Source organism: Choloepus didactylus, chromosome 6 (genome assembly GCF_015220235.1).
Source record: "Choloepus didactylus isolate mChoDid1 chromosome 6, mChoDid1.pri, whole genome shotgun sequence".
NCBI classification, from domain to species: Eukaryota; Metazoa; Chordata; class Mammalia; order Pilosa; family Megalonychidae; genus Choloepus; species Choloepus didactylus.
The window spans coordinates 15,714,691-15,734,253 of record NC_051312.1 but is presented as its reverse complement, the minus strand read 5'-3'; the positions used below and the strand labels follow the sequence as shown (position 1 = coordinate 15,734,253).

At 42.0% G+C, this 19,563-nt stretch overlaps 2 protein-coding genes and 1 long non-coding RNA gene across 5 annotated transcripts in view; 2 read left to right on the top strand and 1 right to left on the bottom strand.

Moving 5' to 3' along the window:
* Positions 1-12,194, top strand: part of STX3 (syntaxin 3) — a 43,454-nt gene extending 31,260 nt beyond the window's left edge. Inside the window, exons 6-11 of one of the 3 annotated variants that reach the window (XR_005217341.1) lie at positions 115-223; positions 1,095-1,168; positions 1,365-1,499; positions 3,283-4,998; positions 7,471-9,935; positions 10,418-12,194. Coding sequence is in view for 1 of the 3 variants with exons in the window: in XM_037838463.1 (XP_037694391.1) it covers positions 115-223; positions 1,095-1,168; positions 1,365-1,499; positions 3,283-3,393; positions 4,885-4,968 (513 nt within the window). In the remaining 2 variants the exon portion in view is untranslated. Of the gene's footprint in view, positions 1-114; positions 224-1,094; positions 1,169-1,364; positions 1,500-3,282; positions 4,999-7,470 lie in introns of all 3 variants that reach the window. The other 2 variants (XM_037838463.1, XR_005217340.1) reach the window with 2 other exon arrangements.
* On the bottom strand, positions 12,063-16,034 carry MRPL16 (mitochondrial ribosomal protein L16). The gene is made up of 4 exons (XM_037838464.1): positions 15,896-16,034; positions 15,513-15,578; positions 13,816-13,964; positions 12,063-13,141 (listed from the first exon to the last, which is right to left on the bottom strand). Exons 1-4 carry the CDS (start codon positions 15,948-15,950, stop codon positions 12,656-12,658), a joined length of 756 nt encoding a protein of 251 aa, XP_037694392.1. The 5' UTR covers positions 15,951-16,034; the 3' UTR covers positions 12,063-12,655.
* Positions 16,035-16,142: 108 nt separating this feature from the next.
* LOC119538413 overlaps positions 16,143-19,563 on the top strand; it is a 97,617-nt gene continuing 94,196 nt past the window's right edge. Inside the window, exon 1 of the long non-coding RNA XR_005217552.1 lies at positions 16,143-16,264. This is a non-coding gene — a long non-coding RNA (uncharacterized LOC119538413). The remainder of the gene's footprint in view (positions 16,265-19,563) is intronic.

Sequence of the window (19,563 nt, the reverse complement as noted above, 5' to 3'; positions counted from 1 at the left end):
CAGTCCGGTGCTGCAGACTCGACTGTGCTGATGGGGCTGGGTTCTCCAGCAGTCACAGACACTCCCCTTCCTCTACTTCCCAGGGGCTTACTGCATTTTACATTGTTCCAACAGCACTCCGTCCTCTCCCGGAAGTTCGTGGAGGTGATGACTAAATACAATGAGGCTCAGGTGGACTTCCGTGAACGCAGCAAAGGGCGAATCCAGCGGCAGCTTGAAATCAGTATGCGTTTAAAGTTTGCTTTGTGTCCCTCTACCTTTTCTGGCGTCGTGGTTGTGCATCCCAAGCCGAGAGAGCCGGGGAGAACAGGCAGCAACCCACTTGTGGCTTCTGTGTCATATTTTGTGCCGAAGCCCACAATAGAACTTGTAACACTGGCACCTCCAGGCTGCTGTGCCTTAGGCGGAGAAGTGGTGCAATGTTTATCAGACCCAAGCAATTTTATTCCTATGGGATCCAGCTACAGGAGAAACACCTGCCAAACAGCTGCTCTCCTGTGGACTCATTAGCTCTTTTTGCTGACTGACTGACAGCAAAGAACATTTATGAAATAAAAGGTGTGGTGCTATGAGGAATAAAGAAATTAATAAAGCCATGTCCTTTGGGAATTTAGTTATGTGGAAGGGAGGGCACTGCAGGATAGAATGTGCTTCAAGTGGGTGAAACTGTATGAAGGATGTAATCAGGCCAAAGCAAGTGTGTTTAGGAGTGACAGGTTGGCTAGGACCTGGGGAAAAGTTGTGTTTGGGAGCAGCAATATAAGGTTAAGGATGGATTGAGGGGGCATTCATGCAGCCACTGGCATGTTGTCCTAAGGGCTTTGGACTCTGTGGCAGCATGATGGGGCTAGTAAACATTCTGAGCTGGGAGGGAATATAATGAAATTTGTGCTTTGGAAGATACGTGTTGATAATTTTAAGGATGGATTAGATATTGGGAGAACTCAGACGAGAGATGAATTAGGAGGCTGTAGGGGGGAGTATTGTAAAGACCATGGTCTTTACAGCAAAGTCACTATATTTCTAAAATTCAGGGAACTTTTGAAATGGTCTGTTGGTCTTATGTTTGACCTGCTACCTTTTTATCAATCAAGCTGGCAAAAAGACAACAGATGAGGAGCTGGAGGAGATGTTGGAGAGTGGGAACCCTGCCATCTTCACTTCTGGGGTGAGTGATTTGGGAGCTAGGACGGATGTAGACCCCTATCACAGAGAGGGGAGGCCACTCTGGAGCACCACGTGGTTTAGCAAGTGAGGGGTGAGCTACAGTTGGAGGAGGGGGAGCAGGTGTGAGGGCTGCGGCAGTGGGGAAGGCCTTCACTGAAGGGTTGGCTGATGGTCTGTCTGCACGTGGCCTGTTGTAGATCATCGACTCCCAGATTTCCAGGCAAGCCCTGAGCGAGATTGAGGGGAGGCACAAGGACATTGTGAGGCTGGAGAGCAGCATCAAGGAGCTCCACGACATGTTTATGGACATCGCCATGTTGGTGGAGAATCAGGTAACAGCCGTGGGTCCCCGGTGGGAAGGGAGGAGAGAAGAGCTCATACTCTCCTGAGAACAGTGGGGAATGGTATGACTACGAATCCTGGAAACCAAGCGAGGCGGGTGGGAGAACCATTGGGAATTGGCATAATGGAGTAATAGAATTCTAGTATCCCAGGGAGAAGTGTGTGCGCCTATCAAATGCTGACACTTTGGGCCATCTTGGCCTTGCCAGTCTTGCTTTTCCCCTTTGCTTTGCAGTTCTTTCTAGTTAATGTGGGGTCTGACGAGCTCTGTCAAGTACCTTCTTCCCTCTGGCCTCCGCACCTCTGTCCAATGAGGTCTTAAAACAGTCTCCTGATAGCAACTCTTTACTGTTGACACTGAAAACAGGTGCTCATTTACCCAGTTCACAGTGAAAACAGGTTTAACAGAGATTTTTGTTTTCCATCTTTATTTTATCCTCCCGTGTTTTTCTAAAAAAAAAATTGGCACTTTTTTTTGTTAAGGAACAAGAAGCAGTCAACAAAATGAATGAAGAAACAGCAAAGTAATATTTACAGAAAAACTTGGAACACTCACAGTGTTTAGTTTGACAGCTTGTTTGCCCTCAGGCACACTTGCTCAGGGATTTGTTCCATATCACTTGCATATGGTGTGAGTTTCACATAGTCAGATGGTTCTTAGTTCAAATGATGCGGTTAAAAGAGACCATGGTTTCATGGGGTGCCGCTGTCACTGTGGACTTCCAGCTGCTCTGCCACTTGGATAGGGTTGAAAACTGGTTCCTTAGTGGAAGAACTTCAAACCTCTTGGGACTGAGTACCGCTTCATTGATTTTTTAACATCAGTTCCCTATTCGGGACCCTGGTGCTGCTCCCCCACCCCCCTCTGGCCTTTGAGACCATTTCTCAAGTCTCTCCATCCCTACTCTTCTTTTCCCCCACACTGCCTTGCCGAGGAACTGGTTTGAGATTCAAGTGATGGTAAGTGCCTTTCTCTGTTTACAGATTGTCATAGTGTGAAGGGGTTGGGTTGAGGAAGGTCTAGGTAAGTGGGGCCAATTCCCATCCTTAGATGCCCAGGAATTAGCTGGAGGAGTGACCAAAATCCCCTGTCAGGAAGTAATAGCTAGGAAATGGTTGGGAATCCTATTAAGAGACCACTGTCTGGAGGGGAAGATATAACCAAACAAAATAGCTAGTGTAAACCCAACTTCTGTCACTTAAAAGGCCTGGGAGTGTCTCTTAGAGAAAGCAAATGTTCTGACTCTCAGATATTTATTGAGTACCTACTATGTGCCAGGCACTGTTCTACAGTAGTGAACAGAATCAATTCAGGCCTGAAGGAACTTGGTTCAGGTCTGAATGACCAGGAAGGGGCAAGCATCCTGGTGATGCTCTAAGAACTTGAGATATTCTTATTTTGGTTCCTCCCCACATGCTTAAATAAAAAAGGTTGGTGGGGGCGGGTGGGGGGGGCAGCCCTCAGAATATATATGAAATTACCAGGCATCTGGACAGTGTGATTCAGGTTCCCAGCACAGTGCCTGGCACAGAAAAGTAACTCAATGAATGTTTCTTGAATGAGTGACCACCAGCAAGAAGTGGGGAACCACAGGTGATCATAGGGAAAATGTGAGTGTGCCCCATGGGGGTACTTCTGGAAGGCAGTACTTCAAGGTTTCTGGGTGCTCCCCTTAGTACTGAAGATTATAATAAAGAGAATCCCTTCCCTGGATGAGCTAGGTCTGTCGTGGGGTGGGTTTGTTGGGTCTCACCAGTGTCTGTTCTTTGCAGGGTGAGATGTTAGATAACATAGAGTTGAATGTTATGCACACAGTGGACCACGTGGAGAAGGCACGGGATGAGACAAAAAAAGCTGTGAAATACCAGAGTCAGGCCCGGAAGGTGAGACTCTCCACTGTCTTCCAAGAACAAAGTGCATTTTGCTTGCTGTCTCTTGCTCTTTCTGCCGTTCCTCTCTGTGTCTCTGTTCTCTGCTGTGACCAACCCTTGCATCTGGGGGAAAGGGAGCCATGATTGACCGTATTGAGAACAACATGGACCAGTCAGTGGGCTTCGTGGAGCGGGCTGTAGCGGATACCAAAAAGGCTGTCAAGTATCAGAGTGAAGCCCGGAGGGTGAGCACTGAAGTCTCAGCTGGTCTGGCTTACGTCCTTCTCTCTCTGGTCATCCCCACCTGTGTGCCCTTGACACTGTGCCTTCCCTCCCTGTCCTGGCCTCATCCGAACCCCACATGAGACTAGCTGCCCTTCCTGTCCAGGTGTGCCTTGTATGGATCTGGCTTACATGCTTTCAACCCAAGAACCCACACCAGAAAGACAGTTCCACAGAACACAGCCTTGCCCAGATATTGCTGTTAATCTCCTCCTGCATACTACTCAGGAACATTTCAGATATTACACTTGACTCTTCTATTCTTTAGAAACTTTCTCTTGATTGTCTCCCAATAAGGCCTTTCTCCCCCTGCCCCTTTTACTCTGTCATGTACCCAGCACGGTGCTAATTGCTATATAAACATTATTTCTTTATAATGTTTTTTTTTGACAAAATCTTTTTTACAAAATCTTATGAAGTATCTGTTATTTCTACATTATAGGTGAATGATTGAGGGTCAGAGGTTAAGTAATTGGCTTCAGGCCACCTATAGGTATAGGAGCTGGGATTCAAATCCAGATCCCAGTCTTGCTCTTTCCACTACCCCCCTGTATTTGCCCATCTTTCTGGTGTCCTTGTTGCTTAAGGACGTCAAAGCTTCTCTACTCATTGACTGTGGGGATCCAGCTCTGGTGGCTTCTGCTTTTGGGACTATTCTTTGACTCTTCCTCCTGGGCTCTGGTATTTTTGCTTTCCAGTTCATTGTTTTTCTTCCAATTTTACCTGTTGCTTATGCGGGGATTTAGGGAGCTGGGAAGTTATTTTGCATGGTGCATCCAGGTTAGTTCACAACAGGACCATAATTGTGCTTTCTTATACCCAGTCAGTATCCTGAAGTAATGGTAGGTGTGTACTTTAGGGGAGAGATGGACAGAAATGTGAAATTAAAATGTCTTTGCATCCCTTTTGAAAGGGAAAAATGAGTCATTTTATATCCTGGCCAACTGCTGCTTGGAGATCCCAGGATAGTATCTCTTACTGTACCTGTCGACATATGCAAGACTGCAGGGTGAGCTGCCAGCTGGTAGATACAAAGTAATTTAAGAAATGTCAAATATCCTCATATAATATCTTAATGTGGAGATGTAGACATCTTATTTGGAGTGATTAGATGCTTTCCAGGTAGAGGTAAGAGGGGCTGGGTTTTTGGATGAGTTATTTTTTCTTTTTGGTCATTTGTTAATAATGATTTATTTTTGTTTCTCATATTCTTCTCTCCAGAAATTGATAATTATCATTGTGATAGTGGTTGTGTTGCTGGGCATTTTAGCGTTGATTATTGGACTTTCCGTTGGGCTGAACTAAGGGCAGCCTAAGAGGGTGCTGCACTAAAATGTAAGTATGTGAATGCTTCTTTGCTTCTCATGGACTCTGAATTGGCTCCCTTGTGAGAAAATTAGCAAATTCCACATCTCTCCCCTTACGAGCCTCCTTGGACACATTGAATTTTCTAAAACTTTCAGCGGCCTGTGGATTCTTTCATCTCCTTAGGATTCTTTTCTTGGGTTCTGGCTGCAGTGCTTGCTCCTGTCTTGTGTGTTTAGTCACTGCTCTTGGTCTTGTGATCTCTTTACCACTTCCCCCTGGCATATCTGAGCAGCCTGTTTTGACCCCCCTTACTCAGCAAGCATGGCGCTTTCTGAATTCTCTCTGGCTTTCATGGATGTTAGGCTTTGCTTTCTGTATGCTTTTCTGTGTAAATGAAGCTCTGAATTGGGATTTGGGACTGAGGGTTTTGCGGATAGCTGACTGGTTAGCACTTGAATGATAGTAGTAGCTAACATTTCTGAGTGTTTGCATTGGACTGATCACCTTATACACATTATTTCACTGAATCCTCCCAACACTTGTATAAGATAACTACTATTGTCTCCCTCTTACAGATGAAGAAAGTCAGACTTAAGTAACAGGGCCAAGTTCACATAGCTAATAGTGGACTTTGGAGGGTTCATTACTACATCTTAGCTTTTCTTTGTATAGCAGGGTAGTCATTTATTATTATCTACAAAATCTGGAGAATCTTAGAGGATATTTAGACCATCAGTTTCTTTAAAATTTGGTGAAAAGAATAGAGTTTACTGCTGAATCAGGGCTTCATGTGTATAGCAGTAGCATGACAACAATGATTTAGTTATTGGGACTGTTAACATCTTTATGGCTTTTAAAATACTTTTCTCTGAACAAAATATAGTATACATTGTTAAAAAACTCATATGAATACAGAAAAATATAAAAATAATTTTAATATTGTTAACCTAGTAATATGTTCACCACCCAGTTTTATATAATTCAGACTATATTATTCATAGTTTTGTATCCAGTTACAAAATTGTAAGCCTCATTCCATATCACTAAAATCTCTTCATAAATCTAACTTTTAACACCTTAGATGGTGGATATACTTTCAATTATTTAACATTTTCCCAGTTCTTTAGAGATTTAGTTATTATTGCTTTGCTATAAATGACAGTATGATTAGCCTTACGTAATATTTTTCTGCATATCTATTTTTTCTTTATTATAAATTTCTGTAAGTGGGATTACTGAGGTCATGGATATAAACATTTTTAAGACTTGATAATCTGCTATCCAGGGGCTGCTGCTTCGCTTTGTTTTTGCTTCTTTGCGCCTCTTCTCCTTTCTCCTCCCTCCATGTGACCAGGGTTTCTGAAAGTCAGATCATGATAGCACTAAGCAGTCAGCTATTTCTTGAGAGAGAAACAGCAAAGAGGTAGTCAACCTCTCGGAGACAAATAATTGCTTGTTTTTTGTTTGTTTGTACTGGGACCTGGCACTTGGTATTTAGTCCTTAAAGTTTTTTGCTTATAAATTTTGAGCTTCATTCTGACTCTTAACCATTTCATTGGGAAGATTGTTAAAATTATAATAATTAAAGGTTTAATATTTGATATCTTTCTGTATCTTTGGATGAAAGATGTCTATCAAATTCTTCAAGGAATTCTTGATTCAAGGAATTCTTGATTCAAGGAATTCAGAATGTAAACTATTTTTTTTAAGATGAGGAGACCAATGAATATATTGTTTTTAGATGACTAAGCCTGTCTCTAACCGTAGTTTGTTCCATATTTTCTAATAAAGACAAGACTGATGGTTACTTCAGTCTGGACTCCCTTTTCCTTCCTGTAGCCTGAGGGGGAGTGGTCTCTGAAAAGGAGCGAAGGAAGACAATCTACACTTATACTTCCTGGTTGTGTGGTAGCTGCTGTCTTAAATAGATATCATCATCCCCATTTTACAGATGGGGAAACTCTGAAGCTCAAGGAGGTTAAGAAACTTGCCCGAGGCTAAATAGCAAGTACAGTGGCACAACCATAATTTGACCCCTGAACTTCTCCTTTACTGAGCCCTTCTGCCTTCCAAGTGAAGGGAGGGAGTCATGGGGAAGAAGGTTCCGTACCAGAAAGCCTCTGAAGCTTGAAGAGAGGAGCTAATGTGGGGGTCTGCAGAGAGAACAGGTGTTTGCAACCAGTGATTGTGCCTCCCCATAGGCAAGTCCTTCCCTGGCTATGTGACAGCCTGTGTGAAGGTTTATAAAATTCTCAGAGATTTTTCTGTTCTTTTCCCTCTCCTAACAGGGCTTTTTGTGCCCTATACAGGGATATTTAATTCCAGGTCCTGCATTGGGTATGTATATCGGCTGTTACAGCTTGAGTGTTGACTTTTCCATTGCCTTTTTCCACTTATTTCTGATCTTTCCTCTCCACCTTCTGGGTCTGAGCTAATTTCACCTGTTCTTCACCATCATCCTGTGCACTGATTAGCTCCTTCTTCCCATACTTCTCTTAGAACCTGATTTTACTCCAGCCTGGCGTGGCCACCTTTGTCCTCAGATGGAACTGGAGTTTGAATGGCCTTCCTGAGCATGAGTGGAACCTACTCCTTTGTTTCCTTGTAACTGTCTTTGGACCTGACCTAGCAAGCCGTGTAGCCCTGGAGGAATCTAATCTGCCTGATGCAACCCTGAGTTCTCCTCAAAGCCTTCTCCTGCCCCACCAACTCTGAAGTATCTTCTTTCCTGGATTGTAGGAACTGACCCAGCTTCTCTTTCCTCCCTCGGGTGTGTCAAATTAGCCCTTGCACCTTGGAGAGCTTGTCCGAGACCCTCCCAAGGTGCTGTATTTTCTACCTCATGGAGTGTTCTCCTAGAAATTGCAATATATATATATTTTGAGGGGTATCTTTAGCAAATTGTGGGGATTTTTCTGAGTTTGGCAACAATAAGGCTTGAATTTGAGTCTTTGCCTGGCAAGATGCCAGTCCTTACAGTTTGTTGTCACTATGTCCTGAAAACATGAGGGACTGGCAAATATCATTTTGGCTTGAGAAGCTGACTTCTTTGAAATTGAATCTGGAATTAAGCTCTTGGTGTTCAGCTTGGAGGCCAATCTCAATCTTTGTCTATGTTGTGTTCTCTCAAGGAGGGACTAGGATGATGCAGTCATCTTAAGGTTGCCATTTGCAAAGGCTGAGGATGTGGGATATTTGTTTCCATGTCTGAGTCTTGAAAACTGGCTGTTCCTTTAGAGAGTGATGCCATCGCTCTGAGGCCAAAAATAACCAGAGACTTAAAAGTAGGCCAGGGACAAGGTACTTGAGACTTAGGCCGTGGAGATATTTCACACGAGTGGTGCAAGTATTCAGTCACTCATTTCATATGTTCCAGATATATTTTTATAATTGTGTGTGTGTGTGTGTGTGTGTACATATATGCATTGTCTCAGGAAGTAGGAAACTATAAGTGGAGAACATTATGACCTCAAAAAAATAACCTTGAGATAGGCTAAAAATTAGATAAAGGACATGTGCCCACCTGCTAATGAACCACAGTAGCTATTTGATTTTACCATGTCATCAAGAAATCTGATTTCTGGATGAGTACTGGAAATATCATAGATCTTTGGGATGAAGACTAAGTTGATCCCCATTTAGTTGTTCTGCTTAGCAGCTAGACGGTATGATGACACCTTGCTACCTGCTGTTTAGGCTAGGCTTGTCCTGAGAATATCCCACGGTATTTGGTGTCATTCAGGTGACTTATGGGATGTCCTATGTCCAGGGTAGAGTAGTTTGGGGGAGACCAAAGACTACTGAGTGGCTTTTCCTGCTATCAGGCTAATGAGCTTGACAGTTTCTCTGTCTCCCCCAAATCATACTGTGGAGGAAGCAAAAGGCTTGGAAATTTTCAAGTGTAGTGACTGTGTTGACCCAGTGGTAAGCCCCTTATATTCCCTGCTGGTCTCTGCCAGTCTCCCTCATTTGGGGTACCAGGTATATTTCAGCTTTGACTTTAATGCTTTCTAGGAGAGGGTGAACACCCTAATCCAGGCACTTCCCATTAGCTTCCTTTTCAAGGGCTACCCTTCCCAGTCATGCCCAGCATTCTGACAGAGCCAAGGAGATGCCTTTCTTGCCCAAGGCTATGATGTCAGACAGTGAATTGGCCCTAGCAACAAGGGGAGACAAGCTCTAATCACGGGCTTTTGATCTCCTCTGAGATGGAGGCCTGGGGCTTATGTTTTGGAACATGATGTGTGAAGGATTTTGTTGTTGTTTGTTATTTTTTTAAAAATGTAAACTTGATTATTTTATTTCTAATTTAAAAATAAATGACTTTATATTGATTGTGAAACAGTTCTGGCTCTGTCTCCCTGCAATACACTTAGTGATTGGGTGCCACCATGTGGTGGTTTTGTTCAGGTTTAGGGAGGGAATTAAAATCTTTCTAACCATGTGCTGGACCAAATGGGTCAAAAGTGGTCTAATCTTTAAAAGTGGCTTAATTCTGAAAGAATTCATTATAATGATATCTTGAGTTTCAGATTTGGGGAGCTCCCCCAAGTAATTTGGTTCACTCACTGAATGAGTATTTGGCTCAAGAAGGAAATGGGGGACTTCTGTTGTGATGGTATCTGGGAAGGCAGAACAACATACTACATCCCGAGGTTCCTGTTGATTTGATTTTTCACTCACTCACCTGAAAAGAATATTTTGATTACATTCTGGGTTCTAGAAGCCAAATCCATCTTCCTTTTCCTTCTGATGCTCCCTTTTTCTCCATATACTCTTCTTTGTCCAGATCCTGTTCTGTCTCCCTTCCTTTGGAACTTGATAACTGCATAGTGATGTTGCTTCTCATAATGCCTTTTCTTTTCTTGTCTGGATGAGCAGAAGAAGATCATGATCATGATCTGCTGTGTTATCCTTGCGATCATCTTAGCCTCTACCATTGGAGGCATATTTGCCTAAGAAAGGTGAGCCGTCTCTGGGGAGGGCCAAATCTGCTATTAGAAACTTGTGTATATCTTGGAATCATTCATTGTCACCAGGTGCCCTAAACTGGGTGGGATTAGGTGCTGGAAGAAATATAAGTTGGAAAAATTAAGGAAAGGGACATTTCATAGAGAGAAAAATGAGTTGGTAGTAAGTAGATGGGGAGAGACAAATGTGACAATCTGGTCCATGATCAGGTCTGCTAGCAGAATGCTTTGTACAGGTCAGGAATGTCAATTTCCTGCTGCAGAACTTGGGCCTTGGTATCTGGGAATGGCAAAAGGAGTAAGAATTAGTTCTTCCTCTTTGGAAGAGGGCCAACTGTAGACCCAAAGTAAATACATTTCCTCTTTTGCAAGGTCAGGACAAGTCCTGCAGAAGAGGGACTGGTGATGCTGACCTTGATCACCACACTATGTGATCTATGATTTTTTTTTTTTCCTCCATTCTATTCTTTCCCCAGCCCTGAGATGGATCCTCAACTGGCATTTCTAATCCTTCTTGCACCTCTGTGGTGCCATCACTTCTCCACTGCAGATTCCTCAACAGCTATTCCTCTTCAGTCTTTCATGACACAGGGCAATAATCAACTACCCATTAAAAATTATTGCCTATTAAAAGAACAGGCTTGTGAAAATACATAATTTGGTGGGGGTCAGGGAGCTCAGCTATATAAAGCTGACTAGACTGATGGATTCAAAGAAGAAACTGCAAGGCAGAGAAGAAAACAAATGATGAGTACCTGTTCAGGAAATGAAACTTAAGGCCTGCTATACCTTAAGCCAAGGTATAACTGTGAAGAGTCAGGTATTGTTATCACACCCAGTTCAATAGGATCTTATTTTAACTGCTATAAATTGATCAGTAAGATCAAGATACTTGTTGCTTCTGCTTTTAACTCTCTTTCTAGGACTCACACCTAATCAACCCTACATCTACTTCCTTCTTCCGGGTTCAATAGCAGTCTTAGAGTGAAGAGTATCTAAGCAGCAGCAGCCTGCCTGTTTTGTACACTGCTGTATCCCCAATACTTTAGCACAGTGCCTGCCACTTACTAGTCCTCAATAAACATGTGAGAATTTAATTACCTAAAATTATACTTAAACTCTGATTTCACCCATGGAAAAGTCCTTGGATTTGACTCAAATCCTTTAAGTCATCATTGGTGGAATGGTTTTTTTTAGGCTGTGTAAAGCTGCCTGGGAATGGATTGACCCATTTATGTAAAAATGCTACAACAGGTCTCCTAGCCCCCACAATTACCACAACATATATTTTAAAGTGCTTTTTCTATGGGTGGTGGTGGAGTTCTACTGTCTATTGATATCTTCTCACTCAGTGATGGCTGGATTCAGGATTGAGGTTCAGTAACTAAATCCAGAGACCAAAGGTTTATACTATGATTTAGCTTGCAAGTCATCAGTACACTTTATAACACAGATACACTATGAACCATAACAAAGACTAGATTAAGATATTAGGTGAGAAAGGGTTTGGCAAAATGAGGTATATCGCTTATGTTACTTATCTGATTCATGCTGCTAGCTCAAACTGACTTTGTTGGCCAATAATTTGTGTCAAGAAACTGTTCCAAATATTGCCCCCAAGTCAAGGTTTAGGTGTGTGCAACTTTAAAGCCATGTGAATATAAGCTTTAATAAAAATAACTTACTAGTGATTAGTTACATTACAACTCTTGAGGACCACACAACTGTTTAGATAAATTGTACCTCTGAGAGTAAATTAAATTCTTATTTTGCCAGAGATCTTATTTTTTAAGAAAGTGAAAATGGGTTAAGAAAAATTACATTTTAGTCAGTGTGCTTTCTACCCATTTTCTTTCAGAAGTAAATGGTTTAATATTTTTATCAACTTGTATTTCCTTTATTTTGAATAGGGGATAAAGACTACTGCTAGGCACTTCAGAAAAACAGATTAATCTTGTTAAAGGGAAACAAGGACCATGGGTATTTGAATCACACAGGGCCCTCATTCATCCACCAGTAGAGTGCTGTGCGATAATATGGACTGCACTAGATCCTTCAGGGACACAAAGACAGAACCAAACACTCACTATCTTCAAAGAACTTCAGACTTAAGAAAGGCCACACAATTTCAATTCTTCTTTTTATTAGTTCTTTTTGTTAAAAGGTAAAGAATGTTGTCCAACATCCCTCACTTCAAGATTGTGAGAAGATGGATAGCTGGGCATCAATAAATATGTTGAATCGGTTAACCTACTTACTGTCGTTTCTTCTTTGTTATTCCAAAAACATTACTGAGTTTGTGTTTGCAACTAATAAAATGTCAGAAACAAGCTCCTGAGATTGTACATACAAAAGGCAGTATAGACATTATGTCTGACTTTCATCAGAGGTGGAAGATGCAAACATTTACTTTCAGCCTGTAGACACTCATACCTGAAGAATCGGAGCTCCTAACAGTCAAGCCTGCCTGAACCACCTGAGGCACTAAGAGTGACCAATGAGAAGTTATTTCCTGAGTTATTGCTCAAACTTTAATATTCAGATAAAGTACTTTAAAAAAAAAACTACAGATAATTACATTTTTCCCCCCAAAACCACCTTCTCATATGCTGCTCTTTAGTTATGACAAGGACTACCCAAAGCTTTTAAAGGTAAGCTGATGGGGATTAAAATGCAGATTCTTCCCCTCACTCAACAGCTGTTTCTCACACTCACTACACTCGCCCAGGCAGAAAAAACTTGCCCCAGTATCGCCCCTTCTGGGTCAAATCATATGGGCTCAGTACCTTCCGTATCCCCAACATGTTGGCAGTGGCTATGCGTTCAAAGGTCCAGGGGTTTTGGTTGTTACGTTCTCTTTCCTCTTGATCTTTCCGCATTTTCTCTAGAGTCTCACGGCTCACGGCCTTTGCTGGGAAAGGCAACTTGTGGGCAACCTGGTTGAGGAAACCTTGTACCTCTTTGAATTCACAACGCCCACCCATTTCTACTATGAGGCATCCAGTCTTCACGGGTGTCACATAGTGATCAATGGCACCTTTGCCACCCCCCATGCGCTGCCCGATACCCTTGCGGGTGATGGGCTTGAAAGGGGCTGGTATCCGCCAAATAGCAAACATGTTCTTGGGGTCCATAGAGCGGTTGATTGTCAGGCGCATCATTTCAAAATGGCCCCAATGGAGGTAACCACCGCCGAGTGCCTAAAAGTGAATGAAAGAATTAGAAACACACAGGGACTTAGGTATCTTTTATGGGATTTTGTATTTCCTTTTGTAGTAACTGTAGCTTCGAAGACACATGTGAAAATAAAATACACTTATAATTAAGTACTTTGGAGGAAAAGTCTAGGACACAGTGATAAAGGAGAACAAGGGTGGACTCACTTCATTAGATGGCCAGGGAAGGCCTCTCTGTGGAGGTGACATTTAAAGCTGAAGCCAGAATGGTAAGGAGAACTAGTCAAGGGAAAAGAGAGAAAGGTGTTCTAGGCTGAAGAACAGTACAGGTGACAGTCCTGACACAGCCAAGGGTTCAGTGAGTTTGAATAAAAGCCATTGTGGCTGGAGTAGAATGAGCACTGAGGAGAGTGGGCATGGGGTTCTGAAAGGCTGGCAGAGGCTGGTCACGCAGGCTGCATGAAGATGTTTCAAAACATCACTGGCTATTCAAAGGAGAATAAATTCTAGTCCACACCCATTGTGTAGCTACTGGTATCAAGTCCTAATCCAGCAACCTCTGTGCACATCAATTTAAAGAACCGGTGACGACAGCTCTCCTAACAAATGAGGAAGAAACTAGAATTAACTCAAGAGTTTGAGATTTTGTTTAATCCCTGGCTTCCATCCAGAAGCTACTTTTTGCCAAACTCACTTACCAAGATTGCAAAATTGCCTTCTGTAAATTCAGTGGCTTTAGTGGAAGGTCCCCGAATGTCACTCAAGTTTCTAGGTTCTCTTTTCACTTTTGGCACAAGTGGTGCCCTTTCAACAAATCTAAGCTTGGGCTTTTCAGGAATGGAAACATCTAAAAGGAGCACAGAATAACTAAGAATAAGTAAAACCATGTCTCAAAGGATTTGTTTTTTTTCTAGAAAAATAACAGGTGAAAGAATACACTGTCAGAATAACACTTTTTTTTTTTTTTTTAAGTGTTTACTGTGCGCTGGACATTGACTTAAATATTTTACCTGCATTTATCTCATCTAATCCTTAAAACAACTTTATAGCATTAGTATATATATTTTCAGGGCTTCCTTTTTTTAAAATTTTGAATTTTTATTAAAATTTAACACATGAATAAAAGGGCCAAATCAAAACCATGTAGCTTAGTGACTTATCACAGAGTAAACACATGAACACATCCACAGAACTGGCATCCAGGTCAAGAAACAGAACATTAGGTAGATAGTATTCTTAGCTCCATTTTATAAGAGAGGAACCAAAGCTTTAGAGACTTTTAATTATTTGGTCAAGGCCACCCAGCAGAGCCATGATTTAAACCCAGACATTATGATTTTTTTTTTCTTTCTTGCCTTTTTTTTTTTTTTTTTTTTTTTAAATACTATACTTCTCTAATGTGAATGAAGGTGGTGGAAAGAATACTATATCATACATGAAAATATCTAACTTCTCCAGCTCTGCCACTTTCTTGCTGGGAAAACATACAACCTAGGAATCCTTTTATCAGTACTCTTTCCTTTATATGTGCAGGGGCTTTTCATGCTAGGACCTACATGGATCCTGGAATATACAACAGTGTGCCAGGTGGGGATGAGTGGGAACAACTGCAAGCCAGGCATGCTACATCTTCTTCAAGTATCATCTCTACTTGACAGCTTAAGAAAAAAAAAATGTTAACCTGTCATTGTAAACATTTCTGTAGTAAAACAAACATTGCTCTTTCATTGAGTCAAAATGAAATGTTTATAATGAAAAACACTATTCAGGGTTACAGAAACTCTTCCCCAACTGCCCACTGGCCCACCCCCTGCCATTCTCTATGCAGCTACTGAAGAACTCAGTAATGCTTTCTTTCACCTATAAGTCAATATATACTTCCACAGTATATAGTAGTTTTACAGTTATGTGTAGAAGATAAGACCCTCAGAGATCCAGATCCCTTTCATTATTTTGAGTAGATTAAAGAATGTAAATCACATTTAAGATAAATTGTGGCATACCTTAAATGTTTATATTTAGCAAATTAATGTTTTTCACATAATATTTTTAAATGACTCTATATATGTAAAACCTCATTTGGGGAGAACATAAAAAGTTCAAATTTGAGACCAATTGGCTCTGGGTGGGGTTGACCATCAGTCATATGCTTGTGGTAAGACCTAGTGTTGATATCCCACCAAACCACTGCATTCTATGAGCAAGGATTTTTGTCTTTTTTTTTTTTTTCATTTATCTCTAGTGCATAAAACACGGCTTGGCATATAGTGTGCCCTCAATAAATATTTATGGAATAAATGGGGATAGGAAACACTAACACACTCCTATGCTTCATTTACTCTGTGCTGGGTTCCATCAGAGAGGTCTTACAAACGTGAAAATGATAATCTCTCACCTTCAAAAGATGGCACGGGGAGCAGCGTCTTTAAGCCAGCACTGGCCGGCGGGGCTGTCCAGGAACCTATCAAGTTAAAGAACAAAGGCGACGAGGTCAGGCGGGACCTAGTGCAACCCTTGCCAGATGTATTTACACCTGACGCAGGTCCCACTAAATGGGCTCACAGACCAGGACCCCAAAGAAGCCAGCCCGGGTCTCCGGGCGCTGCCCCCATTCGCGGCTGTCGCTCCTGTGCACGAATCCGTGTGATGGAGGCAACGGCGAGGACAGTACCATAGCCAGGGCTTCCCCAACAGAGCACTTTGGGTTTGGGAGGTATAGGATTGGGGGGTGACAAGGAAAAGGGAGGGTTTCCCTAGAGACCAAAGGAGACTGCTGACCTGACAGGGACACCCGCAAGAGTGGCGCACTGGCGCGAGGCAACTGCCGCCACATGGTCACGCACGTCCGGGCAACCCAGGATCTCCACGCAGAAACTTCTCGGGATCAGCCCTCAGTCAGGCCGGAAGTGACGTTCACGCCTGCCCACCCCGCAGAGGGTCTCGGCGGAAGCGGAGAAACGAGAGCTTCGGAGCTTGGGTTCCGGGCTGATGTTTGCGGCTCAATGACGTGCTTGGCTCGGGCACGCCCAGTCGGCCTCCAGGGTTCTCCAGGCCCTCCCGGGTTTTTTTTCTAGAAGAGGTGGCACGGTGGGAAGTTTCTCTCCTGGGTACCACGCTGAGAAAGCCTGGGGTTGATTTACTTAGCAGGTAGTTCCTTATCATTAACTGCCTTATCCCTGCTCTAGGGGCCTCTCTGAGACATTTTAGGAAAAGATCACTATAGGCTCAAAGGTCTCCATTTGAGCGGTAACCGTAATGCCTGTTTTGTTTTTTGTTTGTTTTGTTTTTGCAAGAGTTGTCTTAGGTACAATGGAGAACACTAAGATGAACAAAACAGTGATCCCATTTTTTAAGACTTTATATTTATGTCGGGTCCTTATGTTGAAAATACAAATAGCAAAGTTTGAAATAACAACAAAGAAGGATAAAGGGCTGTGAAAATTGAAGGTACCTGAGGACTTTTCTGTCTACCCCCCCCCACTGGAAAAGATTTTTTCTCTCGTTCAATTTCTCACAGCTCTTTATTTACACTTCTCTTTTGATATTTCCATAGTAGTTATTTACAGAAAACTCAGGTTTGGAGATTAACTGATCTGCTACGCAGCTAGTATGCAACGCAGGGATAGTGTTGGGATTGAATCATGTACCCCGTAAAAGGCATGTTCAGCTTCCAACCTCTGGTCATGTGAATGTGAACCATTGAAGTCCTTATAAACTAAGAAAATTGGACCCTGAAGTAGAAGCTGCAGGGAGGAGCTAGAAACTGGAAGTCAGCAGAATTTAGAAGGGAAAGGAAAGGATGTTGCATGAGCATTGCCGTGGGATGGAAAAGTCAAGGGCCGGGGATGGCTGGCAGCCAGCACTAAATGTTACAGAGCACTACCTTGCTAACGCCTGGATTTTGGACTTCTCCTATCCTTAAAACTGTGAGCAAATAGATTGCTGTTGTTCAAGCCAACTCATATGGTATTTGTCTTAGCAGTTAGGGAACTAAGATATGAACTTTGATATTCTTTTAATCCAAGGGGCTTTATTAACATCTCCCAAAAGTTGGTCTTCAGACCACCACCTGTGTTAGATTCTCTCAAGGCCCTTGTAGAAACTGTAGATATCTGAGCCCTACCCTTTACCTCCTGAGTAAGGATCTCTGGAGGTGTGGGGTTCAGGAAACTAATTGTTAACTGTCACTACAGGTGATTCTAATGCCTAATAAAGTTTGTGAATTCGTGCCCTGATCACCTTTAAAAAGTAGAATATACAAACAAGGCATCATTTCTGCATTATCAAAGTCAGAGGTCAAGCCTGGAATTTATAACTTTTTCCATCCATATCAAAATTATCTAGCACCTCAGTTATTAATCTTTCTTATTTTGAAACCAAGAGATAAAACCTGTGGCTAAGTTCCAGGTCTGGTTGTTGACATAAATGGCTTTTATATAAGGCCTTGCCTATTTCACAAGGGAATAATTTAAGTTGCAATTGTGTCATTTAAAGGCTGAACTCCTTGAAAGAAAGTGAGGAAGAATGGGATATTCTGTCACATTGTTCTTTTAGAATTCAGGGGCTAAGTGTAAATGGAAATAAGGTAACATAGATGTATATCATGTATTGAAAACCAACTATGAATTGGGCATGTGTGTGTGTATGATCTCAATTTAATAAACAGATTGAGTTATTGCTTATCAAGTTTTAATCATAATGCCCTAATGTAATAAATCACCGTGGAACACCCTCATCCAGGAAGCTGACAGAGCCTTTTCAAAGGGCTTGTTAATAACCTGCTTCATCAGTTTTAGCATCTATATGTTTTAGAGCACTTCTAAAAGCGCATCTGGTACTATTGGTTTTGCCACACACACACACACACAAAAACCCAACATACTTTAATAGAGTGTATATTATAATGATTTACTATTTACAAAGGGCTTCACATACACATGAATTATTTTATTAGAATCTACTTTATAGATGATAGTGATGGAAATGAGATGCAGAAATGTTAAGATCGTTACATGGAACTTGGATTCCCATTCAAGTCTTCATTCATTCAGTGAACATGAGAGAATGTTACTGCTGTGAGAAAAATTAATGTGTCCACACATATTCTGGACCCTTCAAGCTAAATTGGATTCAATCCCAACTTTGGGGAGTTACTGAAGTTTTACAGGAGAGCAATTTCTAACTGTTCTCATTCAGAATATCAAGAGGTGTAAAGAATGGATCGACTCCTTAATTGTTTGACCAAAAAGAGGGAACAATACCAACTAGTGTTCTTGTTTTTGTCTTGGCATTCATGAGTTATATCCATGATGTTCCTGTGAATGGTTTCACCATAATGATTTCCTGTTATTGGACAGTCATGTTATTTACAAATCTGTTATTAGAGACCATACTGCAGTGTATATATCCTTATAATGTTTGAGCATTGACCAGTGGATGAACGAACACTTCTTGTACTGTTTTGTTATTTCTTTTAGGAAAATTCCAAAAGGAGAAATTACTGGGTCAAAGGGAATGCTCATTTTAAGTCTTTTGGTTTCATAAACTTTGCAAAGTTAGCCTGCACCAGCAGTGTATTATAATGGCCTGTTTATCCACACTCTTGCTGCTGAAGGAGATTGCAGTTCTTTTTAGAGTTTTGCCAATGTGAAAGGTGAGAAACAAGATCTCAAGGTTACATTTATAATAGGATGTTAAAATGGCATTGTTTCTGACTCATTTTTGCCAGTGGCTCTGAGGTATGTAGTAATGCCCACATTCCGAAGTGAGGTGCTGGGCCCAGGCAGGATTTAGAAAGGCAGTGGTAGGAAATGGGTTTGTTATCCCTAGTTGCCTCCTCTCATCCAGGCTGAAAAAGTGTTGGGAAAGCCAAGAAAGGAAGTGGAGACTAGAGATTGCAATGAAGATTTCTTTAAACAGAGCTGCTGGCATGCTCTGAGTTTCACTGGTGAGGGGTGGGTTGCACCATCAAGCTTAGTAAGAGACATTTGAAGATCTCTCAAAGCTCTTGATATGAGTCCTCTGAAGTTTGAGCGGCCACACACATTGGCACAGAATAGAAGGCTGCAGTTGGGAAGTGGCTACATTTCCATTGATCATGGGTCAAAGGTGTGTGTGTCTTATTGACCAGATGTGGGCTCCAGTGCAGTGTGCTGGTTTAGGGTTTTCTTACATCCTGTCCTTGAGGATCCTGTTGAGGAGTAAAGGAGAAAGAAGCTGGAAGAAGTGTAACGATGGATGTCCAGGGCTTGGGGGGAAGAAGTATATGCAACCAGCCAACCAATCTTCAGAGATCAATTTGCCTTCATCAAGGAAAGGAAACAGCTAGAGTGGGGTGTGGGGGGGGTGCTCTGAAGAATCCGTAAAGCACCCATGAGAGAAAGAATATGCTTTACATTATACCTCCAACCATGGAAACCGCTGTTTGGTGCCAGTCAGTCATCTCA